The 19,180-nt window shown below is 38.8% G+C and overlaps 2 protein-coding genes across 10 annotated transcripts in view; one reads left to right on the top strand and one right to left on the bottom strand.

The window, feature by feature from the left end:
• Positions 1 to 409: 409 nt before the first annotated feature.
• On the top strand, positions 410 to 6,932 carry cdx1a (caudal type homeobox 1a). The gene is made up of 4 exons (XM_074647591.1): positions 410 to 495; positions 579 to 1,065; positions 2,848 to 2,996; positions 6,328 to 6,932. Exons 2-4 carry the CDS (start codon positions 735 to 737, stop codon positions 6,511 to 6,513), a joined length of 666 nt encoding a protein of 221 aa, XP_074503692.1. The 5' UTR covers positions 410 to 495; positions 579 to 734; the 3' UTR covers positions 6,514 to 6,932.
• A 160-nt stretch (positions 6,933 to 7,092) lies between these two features.
• LOC141774756 (hemicentin-2-like) overlaps positions 7,093 to 19,180 on the bottom strand; it is a 34,300-nt gene continuing 22,212 nt past the window's right edge. For 6 of the 9 annotated variants that reach the window (XM_074647569.1, XM_074647571.1, XM_074647576.1 and 3 more), the window contains 5 exons: positions 15,765 to 16,085; positions 15,337 to 15,594; positions 15,023 to 15,259; positions 14,786 to 14,890; positions 7,093 to 12,840 (listed from right to left, as the gene is read on the bottom strand). In XM_074647569.1, the coding sequence (XP_074503670.1) occupies positions 12,647 to 12,840; positions 14,786 to 14,890; positions 15,023 to 15,259; positions 15,337 to 15,594; positions 15,765 to 16,085 (1,115 nt within the window). In that variant the 3' untranslated portion in view covers positions 7,093 to 12,646. The remainder of the gene's footprint in view (positions 12,841 to 14,785; positions 14,891 to 15,022; positions 15,260 to 15,336; positions 15,595 to 15,764; positions 16,086 to 19,180) is intronic. The other 3 variants (XM_074647572.1, XM_074647573.1, XM_074647570.1) reach the window with 2 other exon arrangements.

Below are 19,180 nucleotides of genomic sequence, written 5' to 3' on the forward strand. Positions count from 1 at the left end.
GACTTTAGTTGACTTAACGGCCACAGGTGTCGCTGTTAACAAGACATTTCTGATTCTTACATAGAGTCGCTTTAATGTGGAGATATTGCATTTACAGAAAACACAATTGAAAAGTTAAATGTAATAATAAATCTGCATGGGACTCATTTGGACTCATGACCTCAGTATTTATATACCCCATGCTTACTGACCTGCTGATTTAATGAATACTTTTACTTTTCATGTTATTAATACTTTAACTTAAGATTGTGAATATGTTTTGCATTATGGTTCTGCATAATGTTTAATAAACTCACCACTGAGCTCATATCTTGATTTTACAATCTCTGTGCTGGATGTCACATGAGCCCTTCACATCTACGTGCACGTGCGCGCGCACACGTACATACAAACACCCACACACACCTGACATGATGGCCTGATCAAACTGATCCAGCAGGGCATGCTGGGTGAATCAGGGTCAATGCCCTCACGTCGCCTCAAGACGAGCAGCAGGTAGGCAGCTGCAGATGGGTCTCAGGTAAGGCGTGACGTCATGATGATACTTTTGAACTCTCCTCGGCAGTAAATCTATAAAGGTGTGTGTAGTCTCACCGCTCAGGTAGACCTTCGACTGGAGTGGAAACAGAAAGAGAGAGGCTGCTGGAGATAAACGAGGAGGCCTAATAACATGATCCAGCTATAGTTGGATCTACCTGAGAGTCACCTTACCTGTCGGACCAGGACACCTGAGGATGTACCCCAACTCACAGTCCTCCAGACACCCGGCTCAGACGCTGTCTCTGAACAGTCAGTACTTCCCGGCTCCGTATGACTTCACCGGTTATCCTCATCACGTCCCGGGAGTCGGTGACTCGTCCTGGAGCTCCGTGTACGCTCCCCGGGATGAGTATCCGTACGGCTTACCGGGATCGAGCCCCTCCGCCGGGCAGCTCAGCTTCTCCTCCCCGGAGCTCAGCGGTCCTCCGGTTACTGCTGCTGGAGGAGCGTTCAACTACATGACCGGTCAGGACCCCTTCAGCTCCAGGAGGAGAAACCATGAACCCATCAGACCGGCCGTCTCAGGTGGGCTTCACACACTGGAGACATCCACAGAGGTCACCATAGGGTTAATATCATTATAGGTCAGAGGTCAGGGGTCACAACCTTTACTGTCAAAAGAGACATTTCAGGCAAAACAAACAAAAAAAAAATATATATAAATATATATTTATATATATAAATATATGAATATATATAAATAAATAAATGATGAAGGTAACTCAGTTTATAGTCTAAGTATTTAGTATATAAGTCTAATGCAGTGAGGGCCAAAGAGACATTGTACTACGGAGTATTAGGGCCACATTGAGGGGAAAAAACATCTGAGATTTCCAGAATAAAGTGAAAATATTACAAGAGAAAAATTCGTAATATGACGAGAATAAAGTCATAACTTTACAAGAAAAAAAGAAAATAACACGTAAAATTACTACTTTATAATATTATGACTTTATTCTCAAAATCTCTGATTTATTTTTTCCCCCCCAATGTGGCCCTAATACTCTGTCATACATAAAAATTAAAATGTTAACAACAAACAGTTATTCATTTCCATTTTTAAAAAGATCCACAGGGAGCCCCTGGAGAGGAGCTGAAGAGCCTCAGGAGGCTCTGGAGGTTGCAGACCCCTGTTATAGGCTGAAGATTAAACCCAACATTGACCTATGATAAATAGCCTATGTTAAGATATGATAAAGAATTATAATTTATTTTTAAAATCTCTTATCTCTTATCCATGCTGTGTTATGTTGTATTTTCATTATGTTGTTACTCTGTACACACGACATCTATTGCACATCTGTCTGTCCTGGAAGGGGGATCCCTCCTCTGTTGCTCTTTTCAAAAAGGGTTTATTGGGGGGGAGTTTTTCCTCATCCGATGAGGGTCGTACATGTAAAGGACAGAGGGTGTCGTATATCCTGCTCGGATTGTAAAAACCCCTGAGGCAAATAAGTTGACTTGACTCGGCCATCTAGATAAAACACTTGAGGATGCTCAAATGAACGTAACTTCCTTGGTTCAGTCACAAGATGACTATGACAAGTTAAACCGCAGGCGTCGTGTGGGTGTTACAGATGACAGATATGGTAAAACACATTCATGGACAGGAACAGTTTCGACACAGAGTAAAGTCAGACACACACATTCATCAAGCTTATTTCAACCTCTCCCTTCCGCCAGCACGGCTTGAGATGTCAATGCAAAGCTAACAGTGGCGGCAGACATGTCATTCCCCACCCTCTCTGTCCACTGGGTGGGTGCTAAAGTGTGACAGCCTGCCTAGATAACGCGGGGCACTAGAGGAAGTCTGCAGGAGTCACACCGAGTCTCCTGTTAAGGTCGAACCCTCGGGCCTTTCTTATGTCTCTGTGTGTGTGTGTGTGTGTGTGTGTTGGTCGGCCTCGATCGATGCTGTCACATGGTCAAGACTTCAAATCAATAACTTTGGCTCACCCTGTGTGAACATGAATAGCTGCCTGTGTAAACACCTATGTAAACACCACTCACAGTGATAAGGAGACCCGCTGATGCAATGCAGCGGGGAGTCTTTACATTAGTTATAGTTAGCGTGATTAATAGAGTTGATGAGGCTTTAAGTGGCGCCTGAACTTGAACATGGCACCAGACGTCTTCAAATTAGTCATCTGTTTGCACGCAGCTCACGGTGCACGTGACTCACTGACATCATCATAATCATGTTTAACACACCTATTTAATCCCTAAATCAGTCACTCAGTCAGTCAATCACCGAAACTGGTATTAAGTTGTTTAACTAAATCAGGTGTTGTTTTTTGTGTGATTCAGGATCGAAGACTCGCACTAAGGACAAGTACAGGGTGGTGTACACTGACCAGCAACGCCTGGAGCTGGAGAAGGAGTTTCAGTTCAACCGCTACATCACCATGAGGAGGAAGTCCGAGCTGTCGCTGGCACTGGGCCTCTCCGAGAGACAGGTGAGGCTGGAGCCAATTAAAGTTAGTGGTTAGAAAGGAAAGCAAGTGTAGACACACCGTTATGATCTTCCTGACTCCATCTGCTGAGGAATACAGTGAGACGCAGCTAAAAGCTCCAGTAAATACTAGTAAGTGGAGTTAAGGAGTCTTGCTGAACAGCGGCCACCGTGGACACGAGTTTGCAATCTCAGGATATTTGTAAACGCACCATGAGCCAGGCTGGCTGGCACCTTCTGGCTTCACTAACCCTGACAACCGAGATCACACTAAACGGTCCCACGATGCTGGTTATCAACTCGGTAAATCAACCCAGGGTTTCTCCATCTGGTTATTAGCGCGTTCACATGAACAGGGCAGTGTTTGCAGCATCTGACCAATCACAGACATGGACAAGTCCACAGACTACAGACAGACAGGCAGAGCGGCACATTTTACAAAGGAAGAGTAAACTATATCAGACAAATAGGAAGAAGTTAAACACTTAATTCAGACTAAAAGTAACACAGTTGAAGCTGCCACATGCAAGAAGAACAGCTGGCAAAAGCGGAATACTCAAAAGTCAGATATAGTCTTCTAGATATAAATAGCTTTTAGACGTGTTATGGTAAATGGACAACACTTCCGTATGCCAAGTAAGAAAGATGTGGCGTCTATGACTATTTCAACCTTCTTTCAGCAGCGTCCCCGTCTCCGGCGGTGTGAAACGGACTCAAGACCAAGTAAAAAAGAAAATATAAAAACATAATTCAAAGCGGTAAACATCCACAGCATAAATCCAGCTGTCCTTCCTGCATTTATCAGTTTAAACTGTGTTGTTTTCAGTCTGATTATGACTCTTCGTATGTGTGTAATATTATCATACGATCTGCGCACCGAGCTCTGATTGGTCAGTAGGCGGTGCTTTTATACGAGTTGATCTCTTATCCGGAACATAACCTGCTCTGAAGGGTTAACCCTGAAGTTACCTCGCTAACGCCAAATCCTGCTTCGTAGCACAGGCCTCTTCTAAGGCTGTATAGCACCAAAACCCCAGAGAGTACTGGATTGAGCAAGGGGCGTGTTTACGAAGATATGACATATAATGTGCTAATTCTTCTTTCACATAAGGTCACATAGTCACACTTTAATGACTGGGCCCAGAAAACATTGAGAAATAGACTGCAAATAACTCAAAGGAACGGCAAGAAAGAGCTCCTTCTTTTCAGGAATGAGATCTTGGACACCCACTGGCTTATTTTGATTGACCCTTCATGTTTCTGTTTATATGTTTTTGTGAGGTGAGAGGAGCAACTTAAACTCAAATACAGCTATTGGTACAGAACCTCAGGTCCATGTAGTTGCTTGGTGCTGTATTTTTCTTATTGTCATGGATATAGTTAAAGCATCAGTAGGCGAGATTAGAGCAAATATGATTAAAAAAAGTTATTTTTATAAAACGGTCGCTATATCGTGACAGTAGGACATGAAACAGGTAACCTGAAAAAAATCATGTGTCCTCCGGTTTCCTCCGGTGCTCCTAACGGCATCTGTAAGATTTCACAGACCGGAGAAACCTTCTTTAGAAAGAAACAGCAGAAACCTCTATAAACCATTATGCTATGTGGCCATCAAACATCAAAATACTTCTCTTTTAACAGTCCACTGTACAAACACTCAGCGGTGGAGGAAGTATTCAGATCCTTTAAAAGTAAAAGTAAAAGTAGTAATGCAAATAATATATTTTTTTTCACCAAGTGTTATGTTTGATTACTATTACCCAGAAGTCAATGTACTAATCATGCACACACATGCACATTTGCTTATTCACATCATGCACACTTCCTCTTTTTTTTTGCTATATTGTATTGTTATTATATATATCTTGTTCTGTTTGTCATCACTATTATGTAGTCATATTATCTCTGTATATTAATCTTGTCTCTAGGTGGAAGCCCAGGTTTTTTTTTGTCTCTCCCTATACTGTATTTTATTATTTATTTGTTTGTTATGTTTGTGTAGTCTTAATTAGTGCAAAATATATAAACATAAACATACCACAGTCACAAGTCCTGCATTGAAAATGTTACTAAAAGTACAATCAGTAAAATGTACTCAAAGTATTAAAAGTATTCAGTGCAGAAACATGTCTGTTGTTATACTGTTGTACCTTTTAGATTATTTTTACTCATGCATGAGTGTAAAAGCAGGATTTTACTATAGTTGGTTAATGTGGAGCTCATTTTAAATGAAGTAAAGTAGAACAAAGTGACGTAAAAGAAAACTCAAGTAAAGTACCTCAAATCAGGGCGAGTTTGGAGCAAATATGATTAAAAAAAAGTTTTGTTTTTTTATAAAACGGTCACTATATCGTGACAGTAGTACATGAGACAGGTAACCTGAAATAATTCCGGTGTCCTCCGGTGCTCCTGCAAGATTTCACAGACCGGAGGAAAACAAGCAGTAAGAGCTGATCTGAGGTCTGCTGTCCAGCTGCCGTCTATGAGAGCCGGCTGTCAATCACTCACGAACTCCGACCAAACGGTCAAACTAGGCAGCGCTGATCAAATATGATCAATATTCTGTTACGTTAATGCCTATTTCTCTCCTCACATGTTTTCAGAATCATCTTGTAGTGCACGGTTTAGCTGTAAAATGAGAACGTTTGTGACGCCGCCGCCATTGTGAAATCTGTTAAAGGAACGTCAAGTTCTGGTCACATGACCGGAGCACAGCCAATAGGAACGCTCTCTCAATGAAATGACCTGTGATTGGTCAAAGTCTTTTCTTAAAGCCTGAAAACAGAGCCATGAGGAGGAGCAGAAGTCTAGTTATCTCTCAGAACTCTTGAATTACAATATGCTGAAAGGTTATTATCAGATTTTTGCCCAATGATGCCAAAAACATACTGACTACTGCAGCTTTAACGCAGCACACATTAACAGAACGTTCTTCAACAATCCCGTTGGGAGAAACCTTCTTTAGAAAGAAACAGCAGAAACCTCTATAAACCATTATGCTACGTGGCCATAAAACGTCTCGCATAAGTAGTGTTAATGGTGAATCCCTCATTCTCGCTCTCATGTCATGATGCTATTGTTATCTCACTACTCATTCTGCTTGTCGAACCCACAGTTGAGTGCAACTAATCCATTCTGGGAAAGAAGGAAATTGCTCAACTTAAGCAGAAGTACGTGAGGCAGAGAGCGAGACAATGTACACAAAAAAAAGTCGTCATCCACTTGATAACAGCTCAAAAGCGTGAGAACGGATGATGCATCATAGTTTGCTGTTTCTGATCAATATTTAAGAGCCCGTATACCTAATAAATATGTTTCTGATGTTGCTATCTCAGGTGAAGATCTGGTTTCAGAACAGACGTGCCAAAGAGAGGAAGATAACCAGGAAGAAGCTGCAGAACTCTCAGCAGGCCTCCACAACAACACCCACCCCACCGGCGCTGGGTGGACCCGCTGACACCCACATCAACACCAGCCCCAGCAGCAACATTTTGTCTGATACGATATCGGAAGAATACTAAGGAGGGGACTTCATTATGGAAGACTGATACAGCGTGAAATATGTACATAGCATTATTTTTTTTGTTTTTTATATACCACAGAATGAATGAAGATGATTCACATCAACATGATGTTATAATGCTGCACCTCCTCCTGCCTTTCACAATGACAAGCACTGAAACATGTCTGTTGCACTGATCATCTCTGATGGGCATTTGCCAATCACAGGACTTTAATGTTTTAATATACGTATATGGATCATTTTCAGCACCAAGATACTGATTTAAAGGACAAAGAGTGACTGGATAACTTGAGTTCCTTCTTCAAGAATAGTTGTTTAAAGCCACAATGAAAAAGCATTTCAGTAGTCCTTCTTTCTTTGACGTTTCTTTAATGTTGAAATTTGTCTGAATCTTGTTGGATAAAAGTGACGCTGTCTATTTACAGTCTGCTTTGTGAGTAAGAAAAAAAGGTCTAACCATAACCCCATTTGACGTACAGGAACTGCATGAGGAAATGCGTCTCAAAATCACACTCGGTCTAAAAATAAAAATGAATGCAGATTCTGCAAACATGTAAAAAAACGTAAGTAGATAAGATCTGATAAGATATTCCTTTATTAGTCCCCACAGTGGGGACATTTGCAGTTTACAGCAGCAAAGAGGGTATATAGTGCAGAAACAAGAAGCATCAGTAAAATAAAAAATCAAGATACAACACGGTGCAAAACAAAAGTAGACAAGACATATAAAATATGAACAATTTAAATAGAAGCAAATATAACAAATAGGAACAATATTGACAATAAACAGACGATTTACATAATTGCACAAGTGGAAATATGATATTGCACAGTGGAAATGATGCTAATTCATCTTTTTATTAGCATTTGAATTTACAGCAAATATAAATATAGCAAAGAGTTTGTTACTACGAAGGAAAGAACGGGGGATAAAACATTAAACAAGATGTTCATTTAATGTTCTTTCTGTTGAAATATTAATGCAGGATTTATTATGGGAATAGATCATTAAAAAGTATAAACCAGTGGGTTTTAGAAAGGCAGCTGTGTATGGCGTAACGGTGAACGCACAGAAATGTAAAAAAAAAAACAAGGAAATAAAAGCAGGGTGATTTTGATATGAAAACACTCATTTGGCATTTTCCATTTAGAAACTTGGACTTAAAATATATTTTTTTCTGTTTTAGCTCTAACATTGTGATAACAGCAAGGAACTGAGAACAAAAACGTGTTTTAAAAATGACCGTGTGGCTAACATGTTCAGACAGCAGGGTTTAGCCACATCCTTAAAAAGAGCTGCCTCATGACCCACGACTGTCGACCGACACTGTAACGCTAAATACACACATTCAGCTTTATCACAGTATTGTATAAGTGAAAAAAGTCACTGCTTATCTCGCCTTCTGGGACTCACAGTATGTATGACTTGTTAGTGGACACTGTACATGAAATGTTCACACGCTTTCAGACTGCTCTTGTTTGTAAGACACTTTAAAGAGGAAGGAAATGTGGCAAATGTGGCGATGTAAATTTAGTACCGAGCAGTCGGCCGAGGATTTTCAAAATAAACCACTGTACCACCAACGTTGTGCAACTATTTGTCAATCAATGTGTGCAGTAAAAGAATTCCCCTGTTTTCTCTTTCAACATACATCTCACTAGTGTGCTTGTATTTAGTAAGTTTAATGTTGGTTTTGCTGCACATTATATAAAAAGCATGGTCAGTGCATACTGTAGGTTTATCGATGTGGTTTGTGTTTTTTGTTTTCTGTTACTTGGCAGTAATGTTAGCTGACCAGACGAAGTCTCTCCATGAATCAATGCTGATCCTAGTGTTGGCTTTTCCTGCCTCAGCCTCCCGACCGCGGCCGGAGGGAACGGGGGAGACGCCGGAGTTTAGGTCGGAGACGATAACGTTTCTCTCTGCGGAGCCCCGTCACTTCACAAGACACGGGAAACCTCTGTTGGTCTGGAGGAGCTGCAGCAGTTATTTCTGCACAAACGTCCACTGAACATTCACTAGATATTCTCAGAGCTAAACTAACTCTTCTGCAGTGTGGAGTGAGCAGCATGCACGTAAGAGGTGGAGCGAGAGAGCGAGTGAGAACGAGCGCGGTGTGTGAGTGATGGCAAGCAGGCAGGCAGAGGAGCAGAGTACAGCAGAGACCCCGGCCCTGGAGACCAAAGCTACGGTCTCCCCCGCGTCCTCCGACCGCGGCCAACACTGTTTAACAGACGGGCTTCACTAGATACAACTTTGTGGAGTCTGAGTCTGAACAGCGTAGCCACACGACCGAGTGCATGTTACACCGACCCAGATTGATTTATACGTGTAAGAAGTTATAAACAGTCCCTTTAACCCTTACTCGGTTTTCTCTAAAAATGTTTCAGACGATTGTGGTGCAGTGAAAGCAGACGCTCTGTGCTGCTGAACAGAAAACACAAACCACATCGATAAACAAACAGTATGCACTGAGCATGCTTTTTATATAACGTGCGGCAAAACCAACATTAAACTTACTAAATACAAGCACACTAGTGAGATTTATGTTGAAAGAGAAAACGGGAATTCTTTTACTGCACACTTTGATTGACAAATAGTTGCACAGCGTTGGTGGTACAGTGGTTTATTTTGAAAATCTTCGGCCGACTGCTCGGTACTAAATTTACATTGCCACATTTGCCACATTTCCTTCCTTTCCTCTTACTCAGACACCATACATTTAAGAGAAAGGCTTCTTAATAAGTTCATGCTGCTAGTGAGGAGTGAACTGATGGTGTAAAGCTTTACCTGCCCTCAAAATGACTTAAATAATACACAGATTTAATGAAATTATAACCTGAGATGACCTCCGTTTTGTACTATACAATAATATAGTCACATTACAGGATGATCTTTTCAAAGAAACCTTAATACACTTCTTTACATTCACACTGTTGCGCAGTAGAGATGTACTGTACAAATACTGAACATGTACTGAACAATCTTAAAGTATTTACTTTCTTTACACATATTTGGCAGATGAAGGATATCTGAAGGATATCTGAAGGATATCTGACGTGCCCAGGATTGAAGAATTGAAACCAGCCACCAGTCTTAGTTTTTATAGTTCAATAAATTTGGCACGGCAGAGTAACATCACATGAATGTGTCACGACAATGATAAAAATCACCTGGTTTTTATGAGGAAAAAAATAAATGTTTAATTGTGTGTTCAACCAAAACTATCAAGAGCTGAGGTGCAACAGTATAATCTCTTTAGATTTCCATATTATATAAGTATTAAAAGGGCTGCCAGCTTCAACAACACTGAACAATTTGGTACCATTATGATTATTGTGCTGAACGAAGGGCTGACTGATCAGATGTGCTATAAAGGATACCGGATTGTTGGAGCAGCTTTATTGCACTTTTCCTGTGTTGTCAATTATTTGCTCAGTATGTCAGTCGGAAGTTCAACTGAGTTTCAACGAGAGGGTTCAACTTTAAAAACAAGATCTCAGGTGGTTGTTTGAGGACAACTATCATGAACCATAAACAGCAATTTTATGGCTCAGCTGATCAGCTGATTGGTAGTCCGACCTTTAACCTCAAGCTATCAAACCAAACCAATCACGTAACTTCTCTCTTTATTAAATGCACAGCAAGTAAACAGCTAAAAAATTGCACGGTTGCACCGAATATACATACATATATATATATATATACAAAATTAACATTGGAAAATCTTGTTGATAATGGATGCTTCTTTATATATTTCATGTAAAAACGAAGTTAGCATAAATAATAAAATCACACTGTAAAAAGTTATTTCATACAAAGAGGTCCTTAAGTGTTTCAGAGGGTGATACTAAGCTGAGAAAAGAAGGGTGCCCTGAGGATCAAAGGTCTGGCTGTACACTTCCTGACACAGTCCACGCCCATACCAACAGATGCAATAGCATCTGATAACAGCTTAAAGGAATACTTCACTTGTATATCAGTTAGCTACCCCGTGTTACCTTGAATTCTCTGAGAAAACTTTGTTTTTGCCTCCACAGTTCGACAGAGAATCCACAAACGGAGACAAGTCTTGGTGAATTTAAATGTTGGCCGCGTTTAACAACCACAAAAACTAGATCAAAACATTACGCAACTCCTGCAGTATAATCCAATTCTCATTTATGCTCACGTATGCTCACTACTTTTCCAAACACAGGCATCTCCACTAAATCCGTACTATTTAAAACACTTCACGCCTGCGCAAACGTGAGACTGTTTGTGTGGAAGTATTATAATAAGACTTGGTTTATACTGCACGAGTTCAGTGAGAGCTTGTAAAAACAGATGTTCTGATATAGTTTTGCTGTCATTAAACGCCCCATTTACTTCAATTCATCAAGACTTTGCTCTGTTTTTTAATTCTCCGTTGAACTGTGGAGGCATGCGAGAAAGTTTTCTTCAAGAATTGGAAGTAAACACGGAGTGATTACAGAATATTGATATAGAAATGATCACTATTTGTTTCTGTCCGTGTTGTTTATTGTTACGTCTTGTGCGTGGATCCAGACTGGCTCTTTTAGAAGAGGCATAAAAACCAAGAGTCTGAGGGAGATTTAGATTAGTTAATAGAGCATCTTACAGGAATGTGATGGGTACTGTATATGATGTCTGTGGTCTCACATTCTTAATAGTTCATGCTGAGACATTAATGCAGAATACACTGAGCAGTGAGAGTACAGGGTCGTAGCCAATACTTAAAAACTTACATTTTCTTGTGTATCATTGTCTCTTTACGTCTGACTGACTCTGAATCTGTTAAAATGTTATATTATGTTGTTTTATATGATTAAATCACTCTTTTAAGCAGAAAGTTACTGAGAGTTACTGGTCCTGTGTGAGCTTACATTCTATCATTGAATGTGCTCTGTGTTTTATCCCTGTCATCGGCTCATGGCAAAGAAATTGGCTATGAATTTCATATTGATCTACTTGATCTAGTCCTCAAAATGCATTTAGTTCAATCGATTCCAAGCAAGTGTTTGTTTTCTAACGATAAACCTTTTTGACAGTTGACCAACTGGTTAATACGAGATCATAAAACATTGATGTCAGCAGCGAGTGCGTTCAAGCGAAACCACAATTACATAGGAAACGTGTCAAACCGATGGTGTTATATGATAAACACATTGCGTGCTCGCAGTGAGACAACTTGTTAGTTCCTCACGCCAAATTCGTCTCTCTCAGTTCTCCCCTGGTTTCAGTAAAGGAGAAAAAGAAAGAGAGCAACATCCTCTTTTAAAAGGTGTTCCTCCTTTGCTGCTAACTCTCTTTATTAGGAAACAACTGCATGTACTGTAGTTATATAATGTAATTAGACTGTATGCTACAGTATGTGTGTCTGCATCTACTAAAATAGACAAAACTACACAACCCACTCATATTTATCATTGCATTAAGGACACAAGTGTAATAAAAGTGGTCTTAAAAATCCCCCTCTGCAAATGATAAACCGATTTTGTAAGAATGAAATGCACACGCCTGAAAAGAAGCAGAAGTGTTTACGTCATGGAAACAAATACGTGGTTAACTTCCTGAGAAACGAGACTTTATCTTATGTTCAAGAGAGACAAAGGAAGATATGCAGGGTCAAATATGAGATCGACTCGCACACAATAAATCTACACTACTAATGCAACATATACTCTGCCCACTCAACTAATCCACCTGGTTGATAAATACATTCTTAATCTTAGTAAGTGCAAACTTCATCACTTTGAAAAGTAGCCATTTTAGATGACATGTAAACGGAGACCAACATGAACGTACTGATGACATCTTTACAGAGCACTTTAGAGTATTGCTCATAGAAAAAAAAAGTGTATGCTCATAAATTAAAAACAAGTAAAAACAAGATAAAGGGAGGATTGTAATAATAATGTAATGTAATACTGTAATTAGAATACTTTACAAATATATATATTTCCTTAAGAAATTGTTAAATATTCTACAAAACTGAGTTGATACCTCAGAGTCCAGTCATAACCCAGCAAAACAGTAAAAGCGGTGAAAAATAATAATCATATCTAAGAGTGATATGAGATATTTGTGAAAGACAAACATCTGCCTCCAGTGGTGCACTCTCTGTGAATCACCTGTCCTTACGGACCATGGCGTACACACAGTCATCTGCTGGTGGTTCAACAGTCTGCCGCCGGGGTCGCTCTGAAAACCTGATCTGGCCGTACTCCACCTCAGTCTCCGCTCTCTGCTGCACCTGCCTCCCGGGCCGCTGCAGGATATTGACATCAGCGTAGGTTAACTCCTGGTCGTCTTCTTCTGGTGCTACAGTGAACAGAACAAGTGTCACAAACATATCATAATACATAATGACTAGTTATACTCAGTGTTTGTGGAATGTGACATGTGATTGTGATGCAATGAGAATATTACTAAAAAGACCAAGATGTTGCAGTGCAAGTGAAATGTTTGTGTCTGCAGGCATGAATACTTGTATTAAGGAATCTCATGTACACATTTATATGCCGGTTAAATCACTCTGAGAATGACATCATCTTGTCTATAAGATTCAGCACTACACGGTACCAATCACAGCTGTGGAGGCACTGGTATAGTTCTTTATATGTAAAGCATTGACGTATGTATATATTTATATTAATATTTATATTTTTAATGTCTTTTAATCATGACTTTTATAATGCTTCCTGTATTGCAATGTATTATATGTAATTGTTGTTTTTTCTTTTTTCTTATCTGGACCTTGAGTCTGCAATAAAGTTTGAATTGAATTGAATTGACATTTACTCAAGTGGTAGTAGGCACTTTATATATTTGGCATCATTTGGCAAGAAACATCCATAATAACCTTTCAGCATATTATAATTCAAGTGTTCTGAGAGATAACTAGACTCCTGCTCCTCCTCATGGCTCTGTTTTCAGGCTTTAGAAAATCTAGCCCGTGACGGGAGACTTTGACCAATCACAGGTCATTTCATTGAGAGAGCGTTCCTATTGGCTGTGCTCCTTCACCAGATTTCACAATGGCGGTTGCGTCACAAACGTTCTCATTTTACATCTAAACCGTGCACTACAAGATGATTCTGAAAACATCTGAGGAGAGAAATAGGCATTAACGTAACATAATATTGATTCATATTTGATCAGCGCTGCCTAGTTTGACCGTTTAGTCAGAGTTGGCGAGTGATTGACAGCCGGCTCTAACAGACGACAGCTGGACAGCAGACCTCAGATCAGCTCTTACTGCTTGTTCTCCTCCGGTCTGTGAAATCTTACAGATGCCGTTAGGAGCACCGGAGGACACCGGATTTATTTCAGGTTACCTGTCTCATGTACTACTGTCACGATATAGTGACCGTTTTATAAAAAAAATAAAAACGTTTTTTTAATCATATTTGCTCCAATGTCGCCTAAATTTTAGTTACTTTACTTGAGTTTACTTTTACGTCACTTTGTTCTACTTTACTTCACTTAAAATGAGCTCCACATTAACCAACTATAGTAAAATTCTGCTTTTACACTCATGCATGAATAATGATAATCTAAAAGGTACAACAGTATAACAACAGACATGTTTCTGCACTGAATACTTTTAATACTTTGAGTACATTTTACTGATTGTACTTTTAGTAACATTTTCAATGCAGGACTTGTGACTGTGGTATGTTTATGTTTATATGTTTTGCACTAATTAAGACTACACAAACATAACAAACAAAAAAATAAATAATAATATACAGTGCAGGGAGAGACAAAAAAAAACCACTGGGCTTCCACCTAGAGACAAGATTAATATACAGAGATAATATGACTACATAATAGTGATGACAAACAGAACAAGATATATATAATAACAATACAATATAGCAAAAAAAAGAGGAAGTGTGCATGATGTGAATAAGCAAATGTGCATGAGTGTGCATGATTAGTACATTGACTTCTGGGTAATAGTAATCAAACATAACACTTAGTGAAAATAACAGATATTATTATTAGTATTACTACTTTTACTTTTACTTTAAAGGATCTGAATACTTCCTCCACCGCTGAGTGTTTGTACAGTGGACTGTTAAAAGAGAAGTATTTTTCTTGCTGAGAGTTAGAATAAAACACTGAGTGTTGCAGAGTGCTAGAGAGAAAATAAAGTGTATTTCCCAAAATGTGAATCTATTTGTTAAATCTATAAATAGAGAAGTAAACTGTGAATGCAATGAAGGGTCAGGAAAAAGGAAGTTTAATTTTTTTTTTTTACCTTTGCCACCTTGCTTTTTCTTCTGAGAGCGGATGATGACAGCCACACCGACCGCTACCAGAAGCACCAGTGCAGAGAGTACACCAGCCATTATTGGCCAGTAGTCTGTTTTCAGTAAAGAAAGACACAAGACACAGATCTTCAGTCAACACTACAGGTGTTTTTATGGAGACGGGTAAAGAAAAGGGGGGAAATGACTTGAATGAATCCACTGCAGGAGAGTTAGTTTTCACTTACTAATGTACCATGGGTCATCTCTGGGGGGGGGAGTCACAGTTTGATTGGAGGATGTGTTATTAGTACAGGGGCTAATAGACACTGTGATGCCAGTCTCCTTACCAGCAGAGGAGGTTTCTGTATTCGTGGTAGTAGTAGGAGTTGTTGTTGGCTCAATACACAGAGTATTATTGGCCTCAAACACCCACTGTGATATGTGCGTCCCATTCTCTGAGGTGCAGTTGATGTATATGTATCCTGTTGGAAAGACACAGATTAATGTCTGATGTACAGTTAATCATCACAATAATCAGACAACTCATGTCCTCACTCACCACAGGTAGATATCACCTTTACGTCTGAGACTCTGTTGACGTTGTTCCTGACTGAGCAGACCAGTTTTCCTTCGACGTGTTGTTTCAGAGTGACGCTGTTGGTCTCAGGATTTCCAGAGAGGAGCTCAGCGTCCGTCAGTGTGCGTCCATCCAGAGTCCAGCTGTACTGAGGACTTTCCCCTCCCTTAGAGGAGCAGGACACCTTCATCTCTCCCTGGGACAGACACTCGGTGACCAGCAGGACAGAGGACACAGGAGCTGAAGGAAACACAACTTTCATATTAACAGAATCATTCTGTACAGTTTCTACTACAGAACAGGTCAGACATAGATACAGATATATGTAGAATATGAGATAGTTTAGCAATAGAATATGACGTCTATCAATATTACTAAATTCACCAGTAGTTAAAAAATGAGTTGTTTACCTTGAACGGTCAACTGTAGAGTCCGATTCTCTGATCTCCGTCCATCTGAATCAAAGGTTTGAAGTTTATATTCACCTCCATCAGTCCTGCTCAGCTTATTGATCCTAAATGTTCCATTACTGGGAGTAAAGGAGAATCTGTTGTCTGTCAGATTAGACACAATGGTATTCTTTCTCCCATCAAGTATTACTGTGTTTTTTTTTAACCATAGGTATTTATGTATTTCTGAGGCGTTGTCCATCAGCCGGACGACCACAGTTCCTCCCAAAGCTCCATAACACTGAGCTCCATCCTGTCTGCCATCACAGTAGGTCTCCACACCTGAACATTTTGGGGGCAAAAAGAACAAGTGTTTTATGGCATATGCAAATATCAATCTAAAGCAAATAATAGTAGGTTTGGTGCAGCTGTGTCTCCTCTCAGACCACATTATGCTAACAGCTGTTTATTGTTGTGTAGCTGAGCGTTACACAGGCCTGTGACTGCAAAACAGAACGTCAGCTAACAGATGTGTATTGATGTATACTACATTTTATTATTTAGTAGTTAACCTCATCCAACTCAACTTTAATTTAATTATAGTGGAGATCCAAACTTTCTGCAGAGACACCAAATTATATTTCAGGTTGTTTTCAGGGAAAATGTATAAAATGATGCACATATTGAGAATATAAATACAGTAAAAGCATGATAGAACATGTTTTATCTTAAACTTTCAATTGACTATAAGGTGAAAATCAGGGTTCATAGGATTAATTTAATATCTGAACTGTCAGGGATGAGTAATTTAATAGATTAATCTCATAATTATAATGCTTACTATAATTGAACAATGATGCTATTAGAAATAACTCGATTTTTTTTAAAGCTACTGAACCTCAGAAAAGCTTTCAGTTTTATAAAATAGATTGTTACATCTTAGTTAATCAATAAAAGTGGTAATTTATTCAGAACCAACAGGCGTCTCCAGCCTGCTGGGGTCACCACATTAACTTCCATCAATCACAGACTACTTGAAGAGTAATGAAAATAATCTGATCCCTGAACAGATACCGGTGTCCAACAAGTTATCACGTTTTTAGAGACAAACCAGAACGTGAAAAGCACAATTTTGTACATGAACATTGTCACATTTTGGTCCACAAATCAAACTCCTATATGCAAAATAATATTAACATTAAGATAATAATAAATAAATAAAAGAAATAAATGAATACATTTAAAACAAAAAAATAATATCCACAGAATCCTAGTATACAAATAAAATGCAAAAGAATAAAAATAAATAAATAAAATAAAAGCGACAAATCAAATTCCTAAATTCATCTGCACCATGGTCTAATCCAATTTACAAGCATCTAATCAGTTTGGTTAAATGTACAAGGAGTGCACTTTCCCCAAAACTCTGCCTCCTCTGGACGGTTGGGACACTTTGTTCTGGGCTAAAAATAATATCATTTAAATTGAAAAAAATTATAAAACCTTACATTTACAATGTCGCTTGTTCAAACATTTCTCTGAGAAAAAGAAAACATATAAAATTATTATATTTTCATAAATTAATGAGATAAAAAAAAGGGTTTCTGACTGGCTACTACTTGAGTTAATATTCACTCAGTGGGTCTTATTCAATTAGGAATATGTCTTGTTTTTGTCTGCTTTTTATTGATTTGTAACGAGGTAGGAACTACAAACAATCCCAGCCGTCCCGGGGAGAGCAGACACACTTTGGACTCCTGTGCTAAAACTACCAACAAAAGTTCAGACAACCTAACACCGGTATCAACTGATAGGCCATAAAATAAACTTTCCAACGATATGTTTCCTGTTTTTATATGTGACATAATTAAAAAACAGCTGTGGTAGAAGACAAATAACAAAAGAGCCCAACGTTTACTCTCATGTATATTTTAAACTGTGAATAAAATGTGAGGAAGAGTCAGAAGGGCTCTACTTTGAGGTTGAAAGTGAAGAGGGTGTGGATGAGCGGTGAATGTCACAGTTTCTTTTCTAACTTAGTAAAAAGGTCAACTGTCCCCAACTCACCCCACTCTCCCCTATACTTGAAACCAATACCTACGAGAAGATATTCTCCATAAAATCAATAAAATAAAGTTAAACAGCTCACCATGAGAGACTCCGAGTATCATCACTAACAGTCCAACCACAGCTTCCATGTCTCCTCAGTGTTCAGCTCTGTTGACCTGGTCAGTCAGTCAGTCAGTCAGTCAGCAGCTCCCCAGACACACTTTTCACCCTAACTTCACCCCAAAGAGTAAAACACATGAGCCTGAAATGTGTTCCCGTTATCAGCCTCGGAGGAGATGGTGTGAACACTTTGAGCCGACCAGAGTGCTGTTGTATTCATCTTTTTATAGGCAGTGAGGAGAAAAAAAGAAGTGATGTCGGTTTCACTTCCCCTTTTCAGTCTCCAACGAGACGACCTCAGTATGTGATGGACGGAGTGGAAGAGAGGGACACACTCCTCCTTTACACTGAAAGAGGATTTTGAGACTGACAGCAGGAATATGTCACCACTCCATGATCTCATCCTTTCTGAGAAAATAAGTATATTAATCATTTAATCAAGACATTTCCTCAACCTCTCAAACTGCCTCTAACCCGGCAGCAGGTCATCGTCATCATGAGAGCATGTTGAGCACATTCAAACTATTTACATACACCAAACTATAGATTTTACACTCTGATTAGACAGTTAAGTCTTCAGATGTATACAAAAACTATACTAAATTACAAATAAATATGTATAAAGTTACATGAAAAACATCCAGAATATTGTGTTATTGGATTTACAAAATGTTCAGTTCAACTTTAAAGGAGAAATTTCAGATAAACAAAGACGACACTGAAGATTAAACGGTTATAGTGAAAACACAGTTTGCAGCAAATTGACTCAATGTAGTGAACATGAGTTTTGATCATGTGATTTTGAATACTTGAATACTGCAGTAACAGTGATATTATATATATATTTATCAGCCTCAGTGGTAGAACAGCATTATAGAGCATCTGACTGTATTATTGGCCAATTAATGCTTTTGTTTCCTGCATTTATTATACTTAAAGTCTTTGCAAAACTAAACCTGTAAGACCACTTAAAATGTCCTATACTCTTTATTCCTGTGACAAAAGTTTTCTGTCTTTTGTCAGATGTACAGTAAATATAATAACAAGATAAAAGGCAACACTAGGCATCCCAAGGTACTCACAAAAGGTGCAATACTTAAATCAATACAATATGTGCAATATAAAAAAACAAAATGAATGCCTGTGCAATATTTTTATAATCTCACTGCTCCCAAATACATATATATATATGTATATATATATATATATATACATATATATATATGTGTATATATATATATACAGCGGGTAAAATAAGTATTGAACAC

The sequence above is a fragment of the Sebastes fasciatus genome, chromosome 10 (genome assembly GCF_043250625.1).
Source record: "Sebastes fasciatus isolate fSebFas1 chromosome 10, fSebFas1.pri, whole genome shotgun sequence".
NCBI lineage: Eukaryota > Metazoa > Chordata > Actinopteri > Perciformes > Sebastidae > Sebastes > Sebastes fasciatus.